General features: G+C 34.3%; 2 protein-coding genes across 7 annotated transcripts; both read left to right on the forward strand.

Moving 5' to 3' along the window:
• Positions 1 to 113: 113 nt before the first annotated feature.
• LOC140743492 (uncharacterized) lies at positions 114 to 23,723 on the forward strand. 6 transcript variants are annotated; one of them, XM_073074802.1, is made up of 9 exons: positions 114 to 254; positions 10,267 to 10,325; positions 11,312 to 11,488; positions 11,686 to 11,817; positions 12,125 to 12,297; positions 12,684 to 12,870; positions 13,348 to 13,417; positions 22,268 to 22,458; positions 22,873 to 23,723. In XM_073074802.1, the coding sequence occupies exons 3-9, from the start codon at positions 11,321 to 11,323 to the stop codon at positions 23,206 to 23,208; spliced, it is 1,257 nt and encodes a 418-aa protein (XP_072930903.1). In that variant the 5' UTR covers positions 114 to 254; positions 10,267 to 10,325; positions 11,312 to 11,320; the 3' UTR covers positions 23,209 to 23,723. The 6 variants fall into 6 exon arrangements, with proteins under 6 accessions (XP_072930903.1, XP_072930904.1, XP_072930899.1 ...); XM_073074803.1 differs by having other exon boundaries at positions 12,696 to 12,870; XM_073074798.1 differs by lacking the exons at positions 22,268 to 22,458; positions 22,873 to 23,723 and adding an exon at positions 13,923 to 14,964.
• LOC140743493 (uncharacterized) lies at positions 14,672 to 18,104 on the forward strand. The gene has a single exon (XM_073074804.1). The coding sequence runs from the start codon at positions 14,672 to 14,674 to the stop codon at positions 15,683 to 15,685; it is 1,014 nt and encodes a 337-aa protein (XP_072930905.1). The 3' UTR covers positions 15,686 to 18,104.
• Positions 23,724 to 23,965: the final 242 nt, after the last annotated feature.

Below are 23,965 nucleotides of genomic sequence, written 5' to 3' on the forward strand. Positions count from 1 at the left end.
AATACATAAGAGCATCTATTAACTATTTCGTACTAAAGAAAAGCGTAAAATATATACGAAACTTTATCAATGGCAACAACATCAAATATATTTTATATTCCCTCTTTCCGTTATGGCAACACTGGTCGGCGTGGGTTTTGGTAGTTATTGTTAGCGTGGGTTGATCAATAATTATTAAAATTTATGGACAATTTCAATAAAAAGTGATGAAAACTCCGTAAAGGGTGCATGCAGTTCTGAAAAATGCAGCAAAGGTAAGTAAAGTGTTTCATTTTTAACACAAACGAAGGATGCACGACATTTTGCATTGTTATTGATTGATGTCATTTGTCCGGGGTGGCCTCATCGATTAGTTTTTTGTTGCACCTCTGTAGGTACAAGTGTAATATTCAGATTATTGAAAAGTTGAAATCGTTAAACATGCTGTTGAATTAATTTAACCGTGCGACGATCATTTGTTTCCTGTGATTATGCTACAAAAGCACAATTTTGGTAAGTTCCGCGTAGATCCGTGTTCTACACCCCGCCGCTCCCACCGTGAGATTGTGATACGATCCTAAATCCTTTATCGATTATTTTTAAGTGTCTCTATACTTTCTTAAAATAAGACAGCGTCTCATCTCTGTATTGATAAATAATGAATGGTGGAATCATTTAGATATATTGAACTTTCATTTACACAAAATCATTTTCAAAAACTACAAGGGATATGTGAAACAAAAACGTAACTTCATATTTAGCAACATCAGAACTATTGAATATTTTCTATTTGCTGATAAATTGTTACCTAATTATTATTGTTTGGTGTTGATGTTTTCAATTTTACCCAAAATTGTTTATGTTTAAATGATTCTTTGTCATATGTATATTATATTGCAAGATGGTGTGTTTCTGTAATCTCCAACAAAAATCAATAAACAATTTAAAAAGTTATTAATCGTAACAATGGTTGTGAAATGTTGTATTGACGAAATTCTAAGGGAAAATAGTTCTTTTTTGTTTTAATACAATATTTGCAAAACACATTCTATATATAATGGACCAACCCCGACATGCATAACCAATAAGAAATTTAAGATTATCAATATGATCATGTTAATACAATACATACATTAATACAAATTTATATTGTGAGTAATAAACTGTGTATTTTACCATTTTCAATTCATCATTTTTACATCATTTGGCATAATTATGATACATTGTTTTAAAATTTTACAAGAAACGTAATGTTAATGAAATATCCGTCTATCTTTGCACATATTGACTATATTCAAAGAATGTTCTATATATTGCAGTTGTAATTTGAAGAGTTACATTCTCGTCTTCTCCCTCCGGTTTCTTGTCCCCGTCTTTAATATTTTAGGTTTTATTATTACAAAGCACTTAATCTTAAACATTGTGTGAAGAGTCTCAAATGACTAAATAATAAATAATAAAAAGAAACATGAATTTTTACATGCAACACATTACTTATATTTTATAACAATACAATTAATAATAGTTATTATCACATCCAATTTCACTCTACATGAGTTCAATAGTTCCTGCAGCTATCGAGCCATTGAGATCTATTAATGATTTGAAATACCTACAATAAAAAATACTACTTTATGGTTATTCGTCATTATGGTAAGAAAAATATATACAAATATAGTGTCTTGGTTAAGGATACTACTACATACTGAAATCAAACTCATCTTGTAGGTCTTGAAGTCATGTAATAATATAGTCACATAAACGGTACAGAGTAACGATATAACAATTATACGTAAGTAAGTTCACACTAGTGATTAGAAGTATTATAACTACACAAGTATCTCCGTTATTCGACTGCTCTTGCTGAAGTCTCCGACCAGAATGTCGCTCTCTGTTAATTCGAGCGCCGCCAAGGTGTCGTCCCCACTTCACCTACCCGCATCTGTTTTTAAACTGTAGTATCAAATGAGTCACTTATTACTTTAATGTAACGTTATAAAAATGTGATATCGTTAATATCCAAGCTTCTTATTAACGACGATAACATTCGGCCGTCCTGCTCACACGTTCGTCCTCGATCGTGTATGGTCTGATGCAAGAGCTGCAAAAGAAAACCAGTTGTTTAATGCCTAAGTCCAGAAGAGTTACACATTTTCTTGTAATACCGACTCGCACGTAAGAGGCCCGAACTGTTTATCAAAAACATGGCTTAAACTCTACGCATTTTCTTGCAATACCGACTCGCATGTAAAAAGCCCGAACTGTTGATCCGAACCAAGGCTTAAACTAGGTGATGTTCATATAGAATCACACTAGTTGTGTATTACCTAGGTTATAAATCTGCCCCAACAGTGTTCACCACGGATTTCTGTTGCAGGCATAGTTCATAAGGACTCTTTACATAAATGTCATATGCGCGACAGGTATTGAAGCGAATGCATTAGACCATTGTTAAATAATAAAACACACGGTTTAAACTAGGTGATGTTCATATAGGATCACTCTAGTCATGTATCACCGCAGTTTTTATACCTTGTTTACGATAACATTCGGCCAGTGCTCAACTCAAATTTACTCTAAAAATGCAATATTCACTCAATGTAATACATCCACCCAACATACATACATACATACACCCAACCATATGCATCACCAAGAGACACCCGCGAACATTACACTGCTCGAGGCATCTGCACTAATCCATCTTAACTACAGATAAATAAAAATCAAACTAAAAAAAGTTTCCTACACCTACAGTAATGACAACATCTAGCTGCCCACTTTACTTATGTCTGGATTCTAAGTCCAATAGTTAAATCTCCAACAACTATTGATTCGATAAAGTTACGCATCAGAATAACGACGTTTATCTTATTAGTCCATTTCGGAATGCTCAACAACCTGTTCAATAACTGTTATACTGATAGATAGATAGATCTATAGTTGGCCACTAAATGAATCTGTGCGACTCAAAATACTATTATAAAATTATTTTATTACTACTTAGTACTTCTTTTAATTATTACAATGTTATTTTATACAAATAGTTGCCTTTCCAATGTACGTCTTTTATCAACTGATGAAGCAGTATCAAAATAATAATATATCGTGAATATTTGAAATGAATGATATCAAAGTTAAAGACTAAATAATGGTAAACTAACCATGAATTTCACACAATATAACACGTATAAGTTGTATGAACCCAATTTTTTTACGTTATTTATCACAAATTCAAATTATTTCTTTCAAAGTAGGGCCACATAACCCACTTTTGAAAGTCAGAAAGAAATTTCATTACATTAAATTGAATTTATATTCAATTATAATAATACATACTATTACATGAATTTCAAAATTTAATTAACAAAGCAAAGGACCCATGCGTTCACGTCAGCGACATACTTGTCAATTGTGTATGGCTTAACTACTTAACTTTTTTTTTTTTTTTTTATTTCACCAAAAGTTTTAAATTAAGATTCCCATAAGGAAGTTATAGTTTGGGCTATTTTACTGTAAAAGTTATGCATTATACTAAGGAAGATTTGCTAGACTTTACGCAAACGTCGTTTTTAAAAAAAAATCAAATAATGTTATGGAAAGAATAAACACATTAAAATGGTCCGTTAATCTAAACGGAGTTTAAACAGACCTTGTCTTACATTGAGTTCCTCGGAAGCGGATTTTTTTTTTCCGTAGGTAGTTATCAAACGGATAGTGTTATTGAATACACACTCGTAAACTACCTACCAAGAAAAATGACTTCAGAAACCGGCCATTATTTAACTATACTTATTTGTGTCTACAACTGATAAAAGATTTTTTTTAAACACGCTTTTATTTTTGCCACGCTTTTATTAACTTGACCTGTATGTATGTAACGGAATATTTGAATTCGATTTTTACCTACTTTGAACGGTCAGATTTATTTAAAAATTTTGAAATACCTATGACATGACATGATTTTAATAATCTTGTCCGATTCTAATTTTGTCTCATCACGATCGTCAGATTTAAAACTATAACTGTTTTACATAACATGTGGCTCCTTATCAATCACAACCTAAAATTTCTATGACCTGAAAAAGGTCTATTAAAGTTGATCATGATTTTATACCAGCCAGCCAAACAAACAGTTAGTCAAACTATCTTATGATACACCTTATTACCGAACAATTCATATTTATTATATATATTTCAAACGCCTCGGCTTCACCTGACTTTTATATAGTTTGTAATAAAAATTATATTAGTGCGTAATATCTATATAGATTATATTAATATAATATGTATCATTTACAACCAACACTCTCAAGGAGATGCTCGATGTTTCTATAGAGAAAACCTAGACATGACGCAATTGTGAACCGTATGAAATTTATATGAAAAGTAAATTATTGTATAAGAAAATCCCATCGAAATGTACCTATGCTTTTATTTGATTACATTATTATTCATTTGGCTATGATATACATATAATAAGAATGAAATCTTCACGTGTTTACATCGAATATATTTGAAAAAGAAAAATTGTCTGTCGGTTTGTATATTTGAAAATGCATTAAAACCAAAACTACGAAGTCGATGTCAAAAGTATACATTTTTTTTTAAAAAACATTACATGACCAGGTAATGGACAATTCCAAATTACTAACGTACTCCGTGATCTTGACAGAGGGCATTGTATAATTCAAATTATATTTTGAATCCACATGAACAAAGTCGCAGGCAAGACTCGTTTTAAAAATGCAATTCAAATTATATTTTGAATCCACATGAACAAAGTCGCAGGCAAGACTCGTTTTAAAAATGCAATTCAAATTATATTCTGACTCCACATGAACAAAGTCGCAGGCAAGACTCATTTTAAATATGGTATACAAGAGACTATCTAAATTTATGTAGGCTTCAGTGACCGTTTCTCACTTAATACGTATAATAACTTAATTGCTGTAACTTGTAAATAGAACTAAGCTCAAGTTATAAAAGCATCAATTTATTATTATTATTATTATTATTTTACTTAAAATAATTTATTCTCAATCCCATACAAAGTGGATCCCGTTTATCATTTCGTAAATGGCTCACATAATTAATAATATCGATAGTCTAAGCGTCTCAACGTTTAAGGTACAAACTTCATTTACCAGTATTTGATAGTGCCCAATTTTCAAACCAAAAGGACGTGTAATGTGTCAAATTCAAATTGAAATTTAAAGATTTAAAATTACGAGATGTAAAGAAATATTAATACAAAACGAAACGTTGCATACTAAATTTAAAACAGACATTTAATATTATGTATAAGTGAGTCAGTCTGAAGTAGAATGGGAGATAAGAGAGATATTTTTATATATAATATTCCAAAGACCGCTGCGCATAAGTTTCTCAGTTTTCTTATAGATCATTAACTAATGTGCATTTATACTTTATGGGAGTCAAAACACAGTAGTACACAGTACTGCGTGAATTCGCCTAGAATTGATGGAAATCTAAATTTGGCAACGTACGTATGCTTCTTTCATAACAATTACGTATCAAGTATATGAAATCAAAAGGAAACTTTCATTGATTTATAAAATGAAAATGTGAACAATGTAGATGTGAATGCAAGTTTATTTTTAAATATAGTCAATTAATATCCAAAAAAAAAAAACAATAAACCTTAAACTCATTTACCATTTCCCTCCTGGGTACACTCAGCCACTCAATACCGTGGTCGTGATACTTTTTTGCAGGCAGTTAAATATGTACCACGTAGATATTATACATTTCTGTACAATTATGAATAATCAAAATTTTGCAACTTAATAAACGTGTCACTTATATCAAGTAGGTATACTGTACTCTGTAACTGCGTTTGTTGCTACCGCATAGTCCCTTCCATACAATAAAAACAAACGCATATACGTAAACCCCGTTTGAAACATTAAAAGTTATCAAAAATAAATTCAAATCTAACCTGTATGCAATTTCTGGCGTACATTAGCCTATATTAACAACCATTAGGTTCCCATATCTATAAAGCCTGACATTTAAGATTAAAGATCCTTAAAATATTTTCATAAGTACGTGTATTTCTATATATTTCAAAGTAGGTGTAACTTTAGAACAATTAGGATTTACTTTTTACACCACAGAATTTAACCAAATGGACAGATTTACCACAAGAACTGCCTTGCAAAATTACTTTTAGACACTTCTTCACAGAAAATGCACTTATTTTGAAGTAAACACCTCAGTTTACAATGTTAACAAGTAATTTGATAAGAGTAAAGTTTGTTCACAAAATTTAAGTATATCATTTTCAGAGGGTATTAACATTTCATTGAATTACTAGTCTCAATCTATCCATTTTCTTAATTCAAATGAGTTTTCCCTTACATCAACGACATTTATCTACCCCCATTTTTACTTATTCTACCAAGATAAATTCACATATGACATAATAATGTTTTAACTCACGGTTTTTATTCCTGTGTCAAGTATGTTCGTACTTACGAATCGCCGTCCATGATTGTGAGCTGGTTCTTGTACACTTCTGATGAAATCAAACTCATCTTGTAGGTCTTGAAGTCATGTAATAATATAGTCACATAAACGGTACAGAGTAACGATATAACAATTATACGTAAGTAAGTTCACACTAGTGATTAGAAGTATTATAACTACACAAGTATCTCCGTTATTCGACTGCTCTTGCTGAAGTCTCCGACCAGAATGTCGCTCTCTGTTAATTCGAGCGCCGCCAAGGTGTCGTCCCCACTTCACCTACCCGCATCTGTTTTTAAACTGTAGTATCAAATGAGTCACTTATTACTTTAATGTAACGTTATAAAAATGTGATATCGTTAATATCCAAGCTTCTTATTAACGACGATAACAATACTAATATTAATGTCGTCTTTTATTTATTTTATTTGTCGCTACAACTGGTCAGTAAGTGTCATAGCTGAATCAATGTGCCAATTGTACTTGCAATCAAAGCTACTTCGAGCACAAAAGCCTAAACTTCGTTAAATTGCGCTTGTTATTGAATAAGTAGAGTCAAATGAACTGAGGTACTAGGAATTCTATTTCTGTATCCTGTAGGTCATGTTGTAGGTGAAATTACAAGTTCTAAGCTTCATATAGTAACATATTAAGCTGAGCCCTGAATTATTATTAAAACCTTATTATTAATTTGAAGAAACCTTGTAAGAGTATTTCTATGAGTGGTGAATAGAAAAATGTCTTTAACTAATGAAACGATATGATGCCTTTAAATGAACTAATGTATGCAGTCAGTTGTTCCAATTAGCACAATATATATTATACCAATGAAAAAGTTTTTTTGTTTCTTGCCAACTTATAAAGGGTATGTATATGTTACAAAGTTTACTTCTATGGCTGCTATGACAACAAATATTAAAAATAAAAAATAAATTAAAATATGGTGGTATTAAACCCTCATTGTGTTAGTTTCACTAACATTTGGCCAACAATTAATATTTTTTAACGTAAATTAGTTAACGTAATTTTACCAACACATATTTGTAAAAAAAAAACAAAATATAGAAAATGAGACATAATATATTCATCATTCATTTACAATCATTTATATTTATGCAATCAGGGATATGTGTCAAATTTCATAATAATAAATTATGTAGTTGATAAGGTCATTTTTTTTGTTGTGCAAATCTTGAATTCCATATAAGTGATATTATGATACCAATTACAATTTGTTAATAGGAGATAACAGACTTCACCACACATTAAGGGTAGATTATTTCTTAGTACCAAATAGCATAAATATTATATCTAGGGACTCTAAGTTACTTCTAAAAGTTTCTTTAGCGGATATCAGAAGAATAGGGTATGTGTTATTTTCTCAATTTAAGACAAACTTATAATATGCTGAGCGTTTTAAACTTATTTGATTGCTGGCGAATGATTATTTTGGCTATTGAAGAACACGAAAGTCAAATATTAAATTTGCTAATTTCATAAATAAGCTCGTTGTTTAATAAACTTAAACTACCCGATGTAGAAGTCAAGTACTATGCATTCACAGTTAAAGATTTGCAACAATCAGATTGTGGAAATCCCAGTAGGACTATAATTGCTTATGATTATAATTATATGCCGGAGACGTAAACTGCGACTTGACACATTCAGAAAGACGACTATGGGAAAAGTGTTTTGTATGCATCTACTCCTATCTACTCGTATATAATTGCGAATGTCTGTGCTTGTTAGCGCGTGAGCAGTGCGTTTATAAAGAACCCTGGCGAACAAGTGCGACGTATTTTTTGCCGAGTTCTGTTATATAAATATTTATCATTTAACTATTATTCTTCGGCGATTTTTGTCGAAGCCGTTGAAACGGCGACAGCGCGATCGTACACCGCTTCTAAGATACCTCTGCGATAACAGTCTTAATATAACTGCGCGATATTTTGTACCCATTGTCGGGAGAGCATATTTATGTGCATTTTAAATTTAATCATGAATGATGCATGTAACTAACTGGAAAATGAGCACATACGATAACCTCACTGAATTTTTCACCTAACCTTTCAGCTCCTCACATTGCATTCGCATGCAAATCATTGGAAATATGTAAAGTGACGTCATGTTTGAAATTCAAAACCGATTATAACGGAACTCAGCGGTTTCTGTCCCAACATAATAAATATCCTATTTATGTTCTTTAAAAATAGTCACACTTATTCTATTGGAAAAACTTCTCTCGTAAATAAAAATCCTACCTTCTTCTTATAATTTATTTTTCCCTTTTTTGGTAAATTAAAAAGTTTTCTGTGAGTTTTATACCACATACAGGATTTTGTGTCTTTCGTGAAACATGCATAATCTTCAAACATGTTTTGAAACTAAATACTATATATTTACCGACATTAAGAATTAAAAGGTTCCTTTTAAGTCTTTAGGTAACTAGTATTTGCCCGCGACTTCGTACGTGTCAATTATAAATCGAAATAATAATACAGTCTTTCATCAACCCATATTAGCCAGTTAGGTTTTGACTTTCCGAAAACGGCGAAAAAGATCTTTCGAAAAAGAAAAAGTTATCCCTACTCAGTAAGCCAAATACAAAATTTAAATTAGGGATACCAAAATTCCTTTCTAAGTGCTCACTTACGCTATGTAAAGAAACTACGTGCAACATTACAGGTTTCTAGGTTCCAGCTGTGCGTTGATCTCTGGCACAGTCACCCTACCGATCGATATATAATATTGATCGATCGATCTTATATTATAGTAGATTCCGACAGTCCAAAAGTATCATACTGCATTCAAACACAGGAAGGCTTGGATAGTATCTTTAGCGTGCAGTTTTAAGCTATTTTAATGTTTGTTGATAAAAAATGTGCTTCGCGCGCTGTTTTCTTATCATTAAGGTTATGAAACATAATAATAATGAGACAACCAATATATTTTTGCGAATACTCGCCATGCATTTCTTACTGTTTTGTTCAATGTATTGTAGTATTAACTATAATTAGGATGGTGAACATTATAAGCGGGCCTAAGCATACGTTGTCGTTCACATTGTAGGTATGCATACATGTCTATTGTCTAACTAAGCTAATCAGTATGCAGTCTATGATAATGCAAACAAATGAAAAAATATATATGACTAGGTGACCGGATATTATTGATTTTTTGATGGGAGGGTGTCTCCTAAAACGGGCGCGGATTCATACTCACTCTGTATGTATTGAAAAAATACTACGAGCAGCGCAAATGGCGCGTACGCGTGCGACGAGGTTTTACGTGAGTGGCGGGCGCCCTCTAGAAATGTTTTTCTAAATCAGTTGAGTGAGCGCCGCCGCTACGTACTGCGGGTTCCACGCACGCCGCGTCTCGTGCTTTTTTATACAAGTGCATATCGCGGTGTAAGAGTCAGATGAACGTATCTACATTTTGTAAATTTTACAGGAGAGCAAAAATAGTGTGAAAATTGGCCACTTCAAACTTTACCAGATCATTAATAAAGATAATATACAGTAGTTGAAATAAAAATATTGAATATAGCGTTATGTCGTTTTGCCATTTTATAAAAGACTACATAGTGGACCGTTTTGTGAAAAAGAAACCAATTTTTTATTTTTTGTACATACGTTCATCTGACTTATATTCTAATATTTCTAATATTTTTGGAAAATAAAATTGAACTAATTTCAATAGTTCAAGGTTCCCGTTCCATTATGTGCAAAAACGAATAGATTTAAGCACTTTTATATACCTCCGCGATACTTATATATTTTTTTTATTTTACAGTAGCAATCCTGATTGGTGAGCAAAAAAGAAGTTTGAAGATATAAGCACTCTCAATCAAGGTAGGTAGAAATAAAGTTATGGAGATTTGAGATATCTTTATTCTCATAAGAGTATACATACTAGTGATGCAACGGATATCCGACAACTAGGTATCCGGCCTATCCGGCGACCTAAACACAATCCGGCCGGATACCGGATAGTAGGACTATTCCTCACCGTGGAATCGAACGAGATTATTTTGAAAAAAAAAGAACAGTCTGAATTATTCCACCATCGGATAGTGTTGCTGATAAGGATCAAGTTTTGTGAAGTAATTATCAAAACTGAGTAACTTCTACCAAAGATATATTGAAAATCATATTAAACGTTAGAAAGAAGTTGTATACAACAAGAAATAATAATAAATAAATAAAAAATCTTTATTTCATATACTTTATTAAGTAATTAGTTGTAATTTTTTATTAAAAAAAATATTAAAAATGGTGGGACCGTAGTTGTCAATCTATTTCTCATACTAAGCCTAAGGGACATATCGAAGAATTAGTTAGGAGTAAATATGAAAATGTATGTAATTAAAAAATATATATATTCTTCAAAATAGGCCTTTCCTTTAATTTGTAATTCAAAATTATTTCTCCGAATTTAATCCTTACAAGCGACACTATTTTATAGTGGAATAATATAGGCTGTTTTTTCTTTTTCAAGAAATAGGAAATAGATGTTTTAATAGTCGAATTTGGCAGTTTTAATTTTTATCAAAATCGTTCTCGTACTCCTTTCAGAAATTTTCGCTAATCTTCACAGTTTCGGATTTGGCCTTAAATGCCTACAACTGTCGATGTCCAATTTTTTTATAAGATTCTATTCTATTTTGTATGGTATAGTTATCGCCAAACTGCTAGTCCGCTCTGAAGTTGTTCCGAGCAGACGTAGTCATACAATTTGCTATGGCGACGTGATTCATTTCATTCAAAGCGGACTAGAAGTTTTCCGCGGACTATAGCTTGGTGAAAATGGACAATAAATTCATGAAAATTGTTATCAGGTTGCCAAGATGACGCAGCAATACAGTCTGCGATGGAACAACCATCAGCCGAATTTTATTTCCATGTTCACCACTTTGTTGAACACTCAAACGCTGGTGGATGTTACCCTCGCGGCTGAGGGAAAGCATTTACAGGCGCACAAAGTTGTGCTGTCTGCCTGCAGTACCTACTTTCAGGTATGTATTTTAGCCTAATTAACATTGATGCTGATATATGCTTGTATTGTCATGAAATTGCCTAGTGTTTTCATCGGGTTTTATTATTATAGAAAAAAATGTTCTAAATCTGGAGCTCCTTTCATTTTTGCCTCTTTGTTATCTTTCAATACATTTTATTTATAGGTTTTATATTATTTTATTTATTCTTTTTTCAGGCATTGTTTGTGGACAACCCATCGCGACACCCAATTGTGATTTTGAAAGATGTTACTTTCGCCGATTTGCGTACCATGGTCGACTTCATGTACTACGGCGAGGTGAACGTTACCGAAGAACAACTGCCCCAGGTGATTAAAGATAACAAGTACCAATATGTTATCACATCAACACTGTCTCCTGGCATTGCTTGATAAATGTAAAACAGGATCGAATGTCCCAAGATTATTGTTAAATGATTTATTGAATAACTAAATACTGTTATCAGGGGCACCCTGGTTCACCTATGATACCTGTTAACATTCTGTACAAGCAAAAAGTGCATGGTTTTATTCAATAATTTGTTTATTACGATAATACATGCATCTTATTTACATGTTGTATACAGTTTTACAAATATATTCAGATAAATTAACAAACATATTTTATTGGGTTTAGGTTCTGGACACTGCTAAACTCCTGAAGATTAAGGGTCTGACAGAAATGCCCGACTCCACTTCCCTCACTCGGTCTCAAGGCAACGCGCAGGACTTCCAATCTCCGGGAGATTCCATTGAATCTCAAAGGCACTCGATTTCACCAGCTGCATCTCCTAGGAATAGACAAAAAAGGTTATTAAATTTTTGATATGACATCTATAGATTTTTTTTATAACATGGGAGTAGCAGACGAGCGTGCAGTCCACCTGATGGTAAGTGGCTACTGCCGCCCATGGACCATGATCTGTAATCAACCCTAGATAGGATGAGTTATTCCTCCCTGAGGTCGAGCACAGCTGCGCCGCTACCCCTGAGGACTAAGCTGGAACGCCTCGGAAAAGTATGTACTCCCTTACCACACTCTTCAAACCAGAACACCCTGCTTAACCCTGCTGTTATGAGGCAGAAATGAGTGTGGCTGATGACATGTTAGTTTACAAATGAATAAGCCTGTGTATGGTTAGAAAAAAATGTACAAAAAAGTAGAGTTACACTTAATGAACCCAATATGTGATTAGATATTTGCCCAGGCGCAGGAAGAGTTCCACTGGATCCACTTCACTGAATATGGTAGGGGAAGAGACCAGGACTGATGACGCCGGCCAGCCTATCGACGTAGTCTGTGGCGATTCCATCACCCTGAGCAGCGTACCCCAACAACGACGACTCCGCGAATACGATGACCGAGTAGACAACACACAACAGGTACTGTCCTCATATTTTATATGTAAAAAATCCTATTTAAGACGATGAACAACAATGGTAGATGTATTAAAATATACCTTAACTATTATTTTCACTAAACTTTATAAACGAACCTGAACATTCTGTAATACTTATCATATAATACGTATAGTATAGTAGCATTTGGTAATCACACACAGACACATTTAAATTGGTAAATTGTAGAATATTATGTTTTTGTACCATAAAAATAGCTTAAAAAGAAACAGTGCATACTCTACTATATAAATAATTATCTACCGTTTATTTATTACACTACTGCTTGTTACCATAAAAATAATATTCATAAGCAACTTGTGCCAAAAAGAATTTATCGTATTATCCTAATAAGTTACATCATTGATGATGACAAATGATGATGTTTCATATGTCTTGAATGTTATCAAGAACAATTTTCTATGGTTATTTGTTACAATAATGGTATTGAAAACTTTACAGGCAAGCGAACCCCACAATCTGAATGTCGAACATCTGGCTATGGACAACAACCCAATGGTGATCCCGCAAGGTAAGAGAAAAATATATATCATTACATTTCTTTTATGCCATTTTGTTTGCTTATTTTTTTAATAGTGCTTTTTAAAGTTTTCTCCATGAGCCATGATTTCTTTTGATTTTGAAGTAAGGGTATTTGACAAGAAATACTTTTACTCCATAATTTCATAATCGGACTCCTTCTATCTTTGGAGATATTCACGTAAGCCCGTTAAGTTCATTACCTTTTTATATATTTTTTATCATTGAACATTATTTTTAGTATATTCGTAGTTTTGATATTTTCTGTTCATTTCATTATCACTAAGCTTTTATTGTTTTTTGTTATTTTTTTTTTGCTTATATTAAAACATCCAAATTCATGTGAAATAGTATGCAATTTGTAACACATACAATTTAATGCTCCGGGCTCTACGTTTTATATTCCAGGGAAGGGAGATCAATGAAAAGTATAGATCTAGCTAAAGCTTTTATTTATTGCAGAAATGTGTTACAAAATCATTTATCTCTCTTCCCAGGAGGGCAGTGGAGTATGATGGAGCATACATACCCCCGGTATTCGAACGCCTGCATCGGTGGCAGTGGTGGACTTCAAGCTGATCCTGGAATGTACAATGTTATTAACACTCATATTGAATCCGAGATTAACGATTACGGACAAGGAATGGGCGTGACAGGTCCTTCACCCGGACCCAGCTGTGTCACGGAAACGCAGACCGTCCAAGAAACGCTTCCCACGCCCGTTCCCAAACGTCGGCGCACCACTAACCCTCAATCGGAAGAAAACTTCAAGAGAGCGCTTGATGCTGTTCGATTTGGAGGTATCGGTTTTTGTAAGGCTGCGCGTATGTTCGGCGTTAATAACCGTACCCTGTGGCTCGAATACAAGAAAAAGGGGTACCCAAATAACCGGCCTAGCATTAAGAGCCGTATCAAACGCGAACATACATCGCCGCCACCAGAACATAAGGACGATAATGCCCAGCCCGAGCAACAAATGGCCTTACTTTGCCCACCACATCCAGTTCCAGTCAGCTTTATTGATTCCCGCCCATTAGATTTTCCGATTCAAGGCGTTCCTCACAGCTCTCCTTTGAACATTCTCGGGGTAAACTTTAATTCAATGCAATAGAACGCGGCTAACGGGGCGACAAACGACGAGTCATGCGTTTTGTGACCGAAGCTTCAAGGCGCGGGAAACGGATCGCCCCCCGTCGCGCCTTCCCCAGTTGGGCCCATATCAGTTTCGGCATCGTCTGCCGGAACCATGCACGCGTCTGTATATGTGACCCCGTCAAGTTCGATATGGTCAGTCGAATCATCGTCACTTCCGTCTGTCCCATTTGCAACCGCTTCAAATTCGGCGTCTTCGATTGGAACCCCGTCGTTCGCGTCTTACCCATTTGAGGCCCCGTCGATTACGGCACCATCAGAGACTCAGTCGGTCGGGAACCCCGGAACCCCGTCAGTCGTGGCAGTCCCGATAATGAGCTCGACAATTTCGGCACCGTCGGCCGGTGGCTTACCCCATGCGACTCCGCCACCCGTGGCTCCGTCAGTTTCGGCAGCGCCGAACGAGGTGCCGCTCGTGGCGCTGCCTTTAGCAGCGCCATTACTTTCACCCCAGCCACTATTGCCACCAGTCGTAACACCGCCTTTCTCGGCCTCGCCGTTCGTAGCTCCACCTTTAAGACCCCCGTTGTACGTATCCGTGCCGATAACGCAGCCACCATACGCGATGCCCTCGTATGTGCCCTCATCGTACGCGGGCCCCTCGTATGTAACTCCTTCGTACATAGGTCCGTCATTCGTGTCCTCACCGTATGTAGCCCCGTCGTACGCAGCTCCGCCGTATGCGGCGCCGTCGTACGCAGGCCCGTCGTACGCGGCGACGTCGTACGTGACACCGATGCCCGTCGCTCCGGTGCACGTGGCCCCGCAGCACATTGCTCAGGTGCAAGTGGGTCCGTCGCAAGTTGCACAAGTGCCACTGCACGTCGCCCCGGCGTATGTGGCCCCTTTGCACGTAGCGACATCCTACGTACCCTCGTCGTACATAATCCCGCCCTACATAGCTGCACCATACGCTACGCCGTCGTATGTGGCCCCACCGTTGGTGTCCCTACCTCCTGCGACTCCGTCGCCTTTTGCTGTAGAAGTGCCCGGTCAGCCGGCGAGACAGTCGCCGCTCGCCACCCCGCCGCCGGCCGACGCGCAGCAACAAGAGCCGGAACTGCCACGACCGTCGCGACACGACATGTTTACGCACATGTCGTTGTAAATATTGCCTATATTGTCCAGTATTAATCGAAAATAGCTATTCCTTTCGGTATATTGTAGTGTTACAGGACGCTGGGTGAATCCATATGTGTCTATTTGCCATAATCAATAACGTATGTTTATTTAGATCTCAATAGTAAATTAAGTAACTGGATTTGTAACTGCTTTATTTCTAAGCGGCGTGCGATTCCAGTAGCGTATAAAATGTGATAGTGATTTTATATTGTACAAGCAATGTACAGTACCCTAATTGCATCACCGATCTTCAGGTTTTTACGGCTTAGTTTTAGGATATATACTGTGAATGGCAGGTAACATTCAGTTTGTCAAAACTACCTCTATCCAAGTATTCGTTCGTATATTTTAATTTATGTATTATTTTAGCAGCTACCAAAAATAGGACATTTATATTAACTGTGATTAACAGTACCAGTGAAATTTTTAGAAAAATAGTGATTTCATGCTTTATAAATAAACAAGAACTTCGATTTTGTTGGCATAGTATTATTATTGTATTCAATGGCTTCTATTTGTGTAAAAGCTATTTTGATTTAGCCAGTAACTAGCCTATGTTTTTAAACCTATATTCTTACAATAAGGTGATTTTATTACTTATCGCTTATAAAGGTACATTGTAATATCATGTGAATACATTACTACTATATAGGATAAGAAATTATAACCGTATGATCTTTACTCTCAAAATAATAGAAGGTTAACTTATTAGATGAATTTCATAATTGTGATTGTTGAGTCTGTAACAAAAACGCCATAGACTAGCGTAACAACGTAGTACTTTTGCGTTTATATCTACCATTAAATACTATTAGAACACAGTATACTTATCTCGTTACTGGTTGATGTATTGTCACCACAGTCGTGGCCGCATTGTATTGTTCTCGTGATACCAGAATCACGTGTTGGATCACTTGTAGAAAGCATCATCGCGGTTCGCGGTCTCCGGACAAATTAAATATTTTAAAATATATCTCAAGTTATGTAGGCGTTATAATATACCTGTTAATTAGTACTACGATTCAATAAAAATTGAGTTTATTTTCAAAAGTTATGCCTTTACCATATAATTTGAGACTTTCAAGTGATGTATTTTATTCTACTTTGCCACAATTTAATGGCTTTATATCTTAGAATCTTCCGCCTTAGTATATTATGTTATACACACTAGGTAACTATAAATATTTTGCCAGGAGACAAATGAAGCTATGACCAATATGTATAACATTAATTATGTACACTTGAGTATTTTTTAAATCTTACTGTCAACTACATCTCTCTTCCGTATTCTTAGGTTTGGTTAAAAGTGGTATTGAACCAGTATGCTATGATGAACTTTGTGTATATAGTAATAGATAAATTTATGCATTTTCCGTTCATCCATTAAGGTTAATAATGGATGTGACCTAACCAGTATTTCAATATGGCATTTATTTTTACATTATCTGCTAGCATTATTGACCATATATAAGGGTTTCGTTGAATTTTCGTCTACTAAGAAATAGTTTGGGAAAAATAAGATTTTTTTTTTAATTTTGAATGTAGCCGCAAGAAAGTAGCGTGTTTGAGATAACCATCTCATTTGGCTTTAATAAGATAACATATCGATGTAATTATGCACGTATTATGTATATTACACTATTAGTCCTTGGATGTCCACAATTAAAACCCCTGGCCAAAAGAATTGTATAGAACGATAACTATAAAAATATATATCATAATTATATAATTTTCCTCGCTATGCCGAGGTAACAAAGGCAATAGAAAGGGTACTACAGTACATTTGCAATCTGTGGAATCTACCAAGTGTCTTTAAATTGAAATATTCTATGAGGCAGTGGTTTTAATTTTGGTTACGTTTATATTAAACCCATTATAAGTATAGCAGATCTTGGTGATTTCCGATAAATTGTTTCAGTATTACTATTCACTGGATGAGTAGCTTATAATATATACTTGTAAGGAGTTTTTCAGTGTAACATTTCCTAGTAATTCCCTCATGATTATACAATTACTTGGATTTGAATCAACTCTCAGTTGAACAATAAATTAAAGGTGGTTTAAAAAAATAAGTCTTAGATATAATAACAATATATATGTACGAATGGATGTTTAATGTAATTAGTGAACACAAGCATTTTTGCATAATTAGTGAAGTTAGTAACTATGGTCTCTTTTTTCGGGACATACAACATTTTATTCATCTTAGCTCTATATATTAAATTATCGTTATTAGTATCATTAGATCAAATCAATCATATGAATGTGATAGAATGTAATAATTTAACAACATTCATATTAGTATACGCTTTACATAAACTCTGTTCTGATTATTAATATATATAATTATACACATACGTACCTATTTCATATGTTATATTCTCACGCAAGTAAATGGAAGTAGCAGATTTGTCTTCCATTTGTTGTAAGTGTTGACTATCCTATGATGTTCTTGTTAATGGGGATCGAAGTTTAATACCCGACCAACGTAACACATGTATATGTATCAGGGTCACCTGATTTGTTTTTCGTAATTAATTCAGACTGCGAGGGAGGTGACTCTACTTATTGTATTTATTTTAGCGCGAGGACTTTTTAAAGCCACGTCATAGATATTTACATAATTTTCAAGTTATTTGTCTGTTATAATAATTATATTGCATTCTTTCTTCCTTTTCGTTATTTAATTATGTACTTATAATAACATCTAGACTGTTCAATTTACTAACGCGTCAATTTACTAATTTGAATCATATTAAAAATTACGTGATGACATAATATCATCAAAAACATTCACATCGGTTACCGTATTTTTATTTTCAATTTAATTATATAGATAATTCGTATTTCATCGGCCGTGTTATAGCGTACAATTCTAAATACAAATTGTAATTGTTGTCACATCGCTTAGAGGTCAAAGAACTACAACTTGTTATATATCTTGATAATATAGTATTATTAATTGTTACTATTTTCCAATTTATACGTCGGTAAAGGATATCTTCTAGCCACTTAGGTTAACCTTCACCTGTCTGAAAATTCATAACTTGTACATATATTTCTTCCCTTATATGTCTCAATCTTTCCTATATTTTTAAATTTTCTCTATTACCATATAATTTGAAACTTTCAAGTGATGTATTTTATTCTACTTTGCCACAATTTAATGGCTTTATATCTTAGAATCCGCCTTAGTATATTATTTTATACACACTATGTAACTATAAATATTTTGCCAGAATATAATGGAATCTATGACCACTATGTGTAACATTAATGATATACACTAAGGATATTATCTAGCCACTTAGGTTAACCTTCATCTGTCTTAAAATTCATAACTTATATTTCTTCCCTTATATGTCTCAATTTTTCCTTTTTCAAAATTTATCACTCAATCATTATAGTAACAGATCTCGAGCGTGTAAGATATAGTTACACGCCTTTAAGTAAATAAACATATATAATAACTATCACTTGCATTTATAGGCTAAATAGTTGGTAAGGAATTTATTGAGTGTAAAAAATATGGTGCCAGTGTTTGCATTACCTTATTTGAACTAAATTTAGTCATTTTATCTTAAAGAACCGTAATACGAAGTTTATATTATAATTCATGTACCGTTATATTCTTATCCATGTTCTCATATGTATAGGTCACTTTTAAAGACGAAACAGTAGTAGTGTAAGATATATAGATATTCCGTTATATATATATGTGAGGTGATGAAAGAAATGATACTACTAAACGGCAATCAGAAAACTTAGGTTTGAACCAGGTTTTGTGGATAGCGCAAGACAAAGGATTTAATTGTTTGTTTATAAGGCAATAAGTAAGGTAGTATGTTACGGGAGGGGTTTTAAAGTTGATCAAAGTTTACAGACATAAACGTAGATAGATACCAGGAGGTATTCGTTTCCTCACTTGTTTTTATAGATCTATCCATTCATGCGCTTTGTGTATTATTCTAGGGTGTAGCCTCACGTATAGTGAAGAACTTTGAATTTATGATAAAATAACGTTACACTAAAATGATTGCGGTCCCTGTAATGCTCCCTTGTGGTACTTCGCTATAAATGTGAACTATTTGTATTATTCAAAGCTGCTGTATCTAGATATAGTCCGTGCCAAACTGCTAGTCCGTTCCGAATATAGAAACGAGTCGCGTCGCAATAACAAATTGCAGATATTAGCCTTGCACTCGTCCGGTGTCCGCTCTCACCCGCGGGACATAGCGCATTTAGTGTGCGCAGTTAGTATATGCTAACTAAACCTACGCGCAACAACTTCAGAGCGGACCAGAAGATTGTCGCGTACTATACAGTTAGATAAAAGTTTTCTTAATATTTTTTTATTTATTATTATTGTTCGCGCTTGTACTGATAAAAGTACTGATATATTTGAGAACATTCGTTTTGCACAAAACTTTGATATGTTTTTGTAACAACTTATTTTCAATGTGAGTTATATATGTTTTATCTATATGTACTTGTAAGGGTTGTAGCATTATTTCACTTTAATATTAAGGAATTATTATATTTTTCTATTCATCTAGATTTACAACGATGCTTATATGATTTTTATTATGCGAAGATCTCTATAATTTTCGACTGATTTTTTTACACTAAATTTAAGATCAAGCTTTTATTACATTATAGAATGTTCTTGATATTAATGGAACTACTATTCGTCGGTAGCAATATTTTGTATGTGTTTTATTAAGAACACGAATAATGTGATCGAAATGTGGCTATTAAAACAACCAAGGGAAAAAATGTAGACATGCAGGTAAAATGTCCGTTTCCGTGTTTCAATTTACTAATTTATACATATAATAATCACATCTGTAAATATACGTGTATATAATCCTCTAATGAATATGAATGTAATACACTGATATACTGGCATATTAGTAATGTTACGCAGACATTATATAAATGTTAACCAGCAGACTATTTGTGTTACTGTGGCTCTAATCTTGATGGTTTATACAGTGCCATAACTTTACATAACGTTAGATTTCTGTACATCAGTAAAGATGTTATAATAATTAAAAGATATCTTCTCTTTCCAGTAGCGTTGCCGCAATTGGGCCTATTTTAATTATAAGTATGTGAAAATAATGGAAAATAATAAAATAATAATAGAATTCTTGAATGCATGTTATTTATGTATTTCTTATTATTTTTAATTATTATTTGTTACCAGAACCACACACAATAATGTCACGAGTAAATTTAAGTTGTCAATGTGTAAAGTGCATACCATCCATCATTTAATGCTTTATGAAAGATGAAATTTAATTTTTCTTTATTATCTAACACAAAATAGTGAAAGATTAATTTAATGTTTCGAATTTTTAAACTATATGTTGCGTAAATGATATATGGTATTACGAAACTTCTGCAGATTACCACTGTAAGCAACAGCTGTAACAATATTGCATGTATTTGTGCGTAGCACTTCTTAATTGTTCTATACCAAATTAGGTAATAAATCATTTGGTTATTTTGTAAAATATTTTATTCATTATTTCCTCTCCTATCTCCCTTACGTTTATGTTACAATTGTTTGTACATTTTTACAAGTAATTTAGATTATTTCCGTTCCTACTATATTTTTTATTTTTTAACGGGGATGTACTCATGGGAGTTTTACTTTCATTAATATTTCCCAGTTATTATTTTATTATTATACCCTAAGTATACATCGTTGACAAGTAGATTAATGAGAGATTTATCAAAATATAATATTTATTTACCTATTACACTTTTGCCGCCAAATCGTGGCCAGACCAAATTTACATTGTTACATACATCTATTGCGCATGTCGCCTCATATCGCTTTTTAGATCCCAAAATTATATTATTACGAAGCGACCTGCACGGACCTTAGTTTGATTACAACTTGCTGCCCTATACGTACCTACTAGGTACAAGGAAACATGTGCTACAGGATTCAGTTGACCTTATCTCATTCTCATATGAATTAATGAATAAAAGTATTACATGTGATGAAAGATTACTTTATTTTGAGACATTCTTAATGTGAAAAACAACTATTTATAAAATCTTCCGTTATATGAACCATATAATTATGTAATATACACAGCCTTAATATAAAACCAAGCGAGGCCTTTAAAACATTGTGTACTAGTGAAACTACAATTAAATTAAAAATATAAACTAATATATAAACGTTGTTCATGCCTATAATTGGCACTCCTACGACCCTTATTATTTATTAATACTATTATAGTGTACTTCTAAGTACTATATAATGTATTGTGTGTGTTGCTGTTGGCATGTAAATAAATTAATAAACTCCTCATACCGGCACAAATATAGCCAATTTCCTACGGATTATGAATACGGAATATAAAAAGTGTAAAATACTCAAGTGGAAAAAAGGACCAGATTCTTTATGAAAATTTAAGTGATGCAATTAGAATTTATGGCAATTAAGAAAAAAATACAATACACGAAACACAGATAAACGAAAATACCATTAACAAATTTAAGATATATTCCTTTGTAATAAAGGTCAATAAAATGATTTAATTCGCAGAATCGTTCAGTCCCCAATCTGGTCCTCGTCTGAAGCGTTCAAAGTACTTCAAGCGGCAGAGCCGTGTGCAGCAGGACGAGCGCGAGCTGCGGCGGCAGATGTCGGAGCCGGCGCTCGCGCCCGCGCCGCCGCACCTGCCCCCCATGCCCACACTGCAGAAACACGAGTCCTATCCCCAATACACATCCAAGGTATGCTTTACATATATCCACTTGATACATGGGATAACAATAATCCTTATACGCCTCAAATTTATAAACACAAGGAGAAGTAAGTATGCTTGCGAAGATATTTGCATAGGAATCCGAATCGTAAGAAAAAATACGAATAATGTCTTATCCCCCCACACTACAGTCCAAAACTCGTCACAATTCAGGCATCATTATTTTGATCGAGAAAAAACCTGGCGAAAGGTTTTTCTAAACTCTGGTCGGGAGTATTAAGTACTTAAAACTACAGGAAGCAGTAAGTTTGTTCGTTGTAAAATATTTTAAGGTGATACAGTAAGCAATACACAAATACATCATAATATAGACGTCATTGTCATAGTCGTCTACTAATATACATATCTCGTTCATGATGTACCGTCGTGTTAATATCTTTAGAGCCGTCGCGCCGAGCAAGAGTTGGGCTCGTTTCTGATCCGCGCGGTGGCGGTGGTGGACCGGCAGCCGTCGACCACGTGCACGGCGACCTCGTTCGAGACGGCGGTGACGGACAGCGTGGCGCACGTGCAGCGCGCCAGCCACACGCCCGCCGTGCGCCTCGGCCCGCCGCTCAGCTGCAACTTCTGCTGGAACACCAAGGACGACAGCGGCCGCATGATCCGCCGCAAGACCCAGTACCACTGCCCCGAGTGCCGCACCAACCTCTGCATCGTGCCCTGCTTCCACGAGTACCATGACGGCAACGAGTCGGACGCCGCCGCTAGCGCCAGATGAGCCTACGTTTCCGTTATCAAGGAGACGCGCTCGTATTTGGATGGGAACGGTTGAAGTCGCGACCTTGTGCCCACTTCCTCCACGTTCCTGGACTTTACAAACATTTCTCATGCAGCTCGGACGACACCTGCTATACGGGTAACTGTGCCACTAAGTGTTGCATTGAGATGTTTAGTGTTCCATTTCGCTGAATAATCAGTGTTTTTGTGCTTTTATTATAGTTTTAACTGACAAAACAAATATTATATGTGATTAGATTAGATGCCGATTTCGTCAAGATATTTTTGATTCTATTTCATAATAATGAATTATGTGCAATAAACTAATATGGAACGATATTTTAACTGTCTTGGTTTTAAAAGTTCGCTATATTGTACAAAGTATGACTTTAAAATGTTCTTTAAATATACCTATTACTGTCGTCTAGCAATGTTAAATGTGATCAGATCTTAAACATTTCAATCGATTTGGTGTTCTTGTATCTTGAAATGTTTACTATTAAAATTGATGTATGTTTACTATTAAAATTATTAATTTGATGCCATTTAATATTTCTAGTACTAACTGTTTCTTGTCATATTTGTAGCTTTCAAGATTAAACATTTTAATATATTGATGTGAAGAATTATTATAATATTAAGTACTCTCTATCTTGACAAACAAATATTAGTAGTGATATGTAATACTATTGTAATCAATATTTTCATTATAAGCCTAATATAAAAATATACGTAAAAAGTTGTAACAAGATTAACAT

Source organism: Epargyreus clarus, unplaced genomic scaffold (genome assembly GCF_041222505.1).
Source record: "Epargyreus clarus isolate Ecla_fem2 unplaced genomic scaffold, WU_Ecla_fem_2.2 ptg000007l, whole genome shotgun sequence".
Classification (NCBI taxonomy): domain Eukaryota; kingdom Metazoa; phylum Arthropoda; class Insecta; order Lepidoptera; family Hesperiidae; genus Epargyreus; species Epargyreus clarus.

What these genes read in the sequence shown, in the direction of transcription:
- LOC140743492 (XM_073074798.1), top strand. Translation starts at nt 11,321, where the DNA reads ATGACGCAGCAATACAGTCTGCGATGGAACAACCATCAGCCGAATTTT. An exon ending in CCTAGGAATAGACAAAAAAG is followed by an intron (nt 12,298 to 12,683) that starts GTTATTAAATTT and finishes ATATGTGATTAG; the next exon opens with ATATTTGCCCAGGCGCAGGA. An exon ending in GAGTAGACAACACACAACAG is followed by an intron (nt 12,871 to 13,347) that starts GTACTGTCCTCA and finishes AAAACTTTACAG; the next exon opens with GCAAGCGAACCCCACAATCT.
- LOC140743493 (XM_073074804.1), top strand. Translation starts at nt 14,672, where the DNA reads ATGCACGCGTCTGTATATGTGACCCCGTCAAGTTCGATATGGTCAGTC.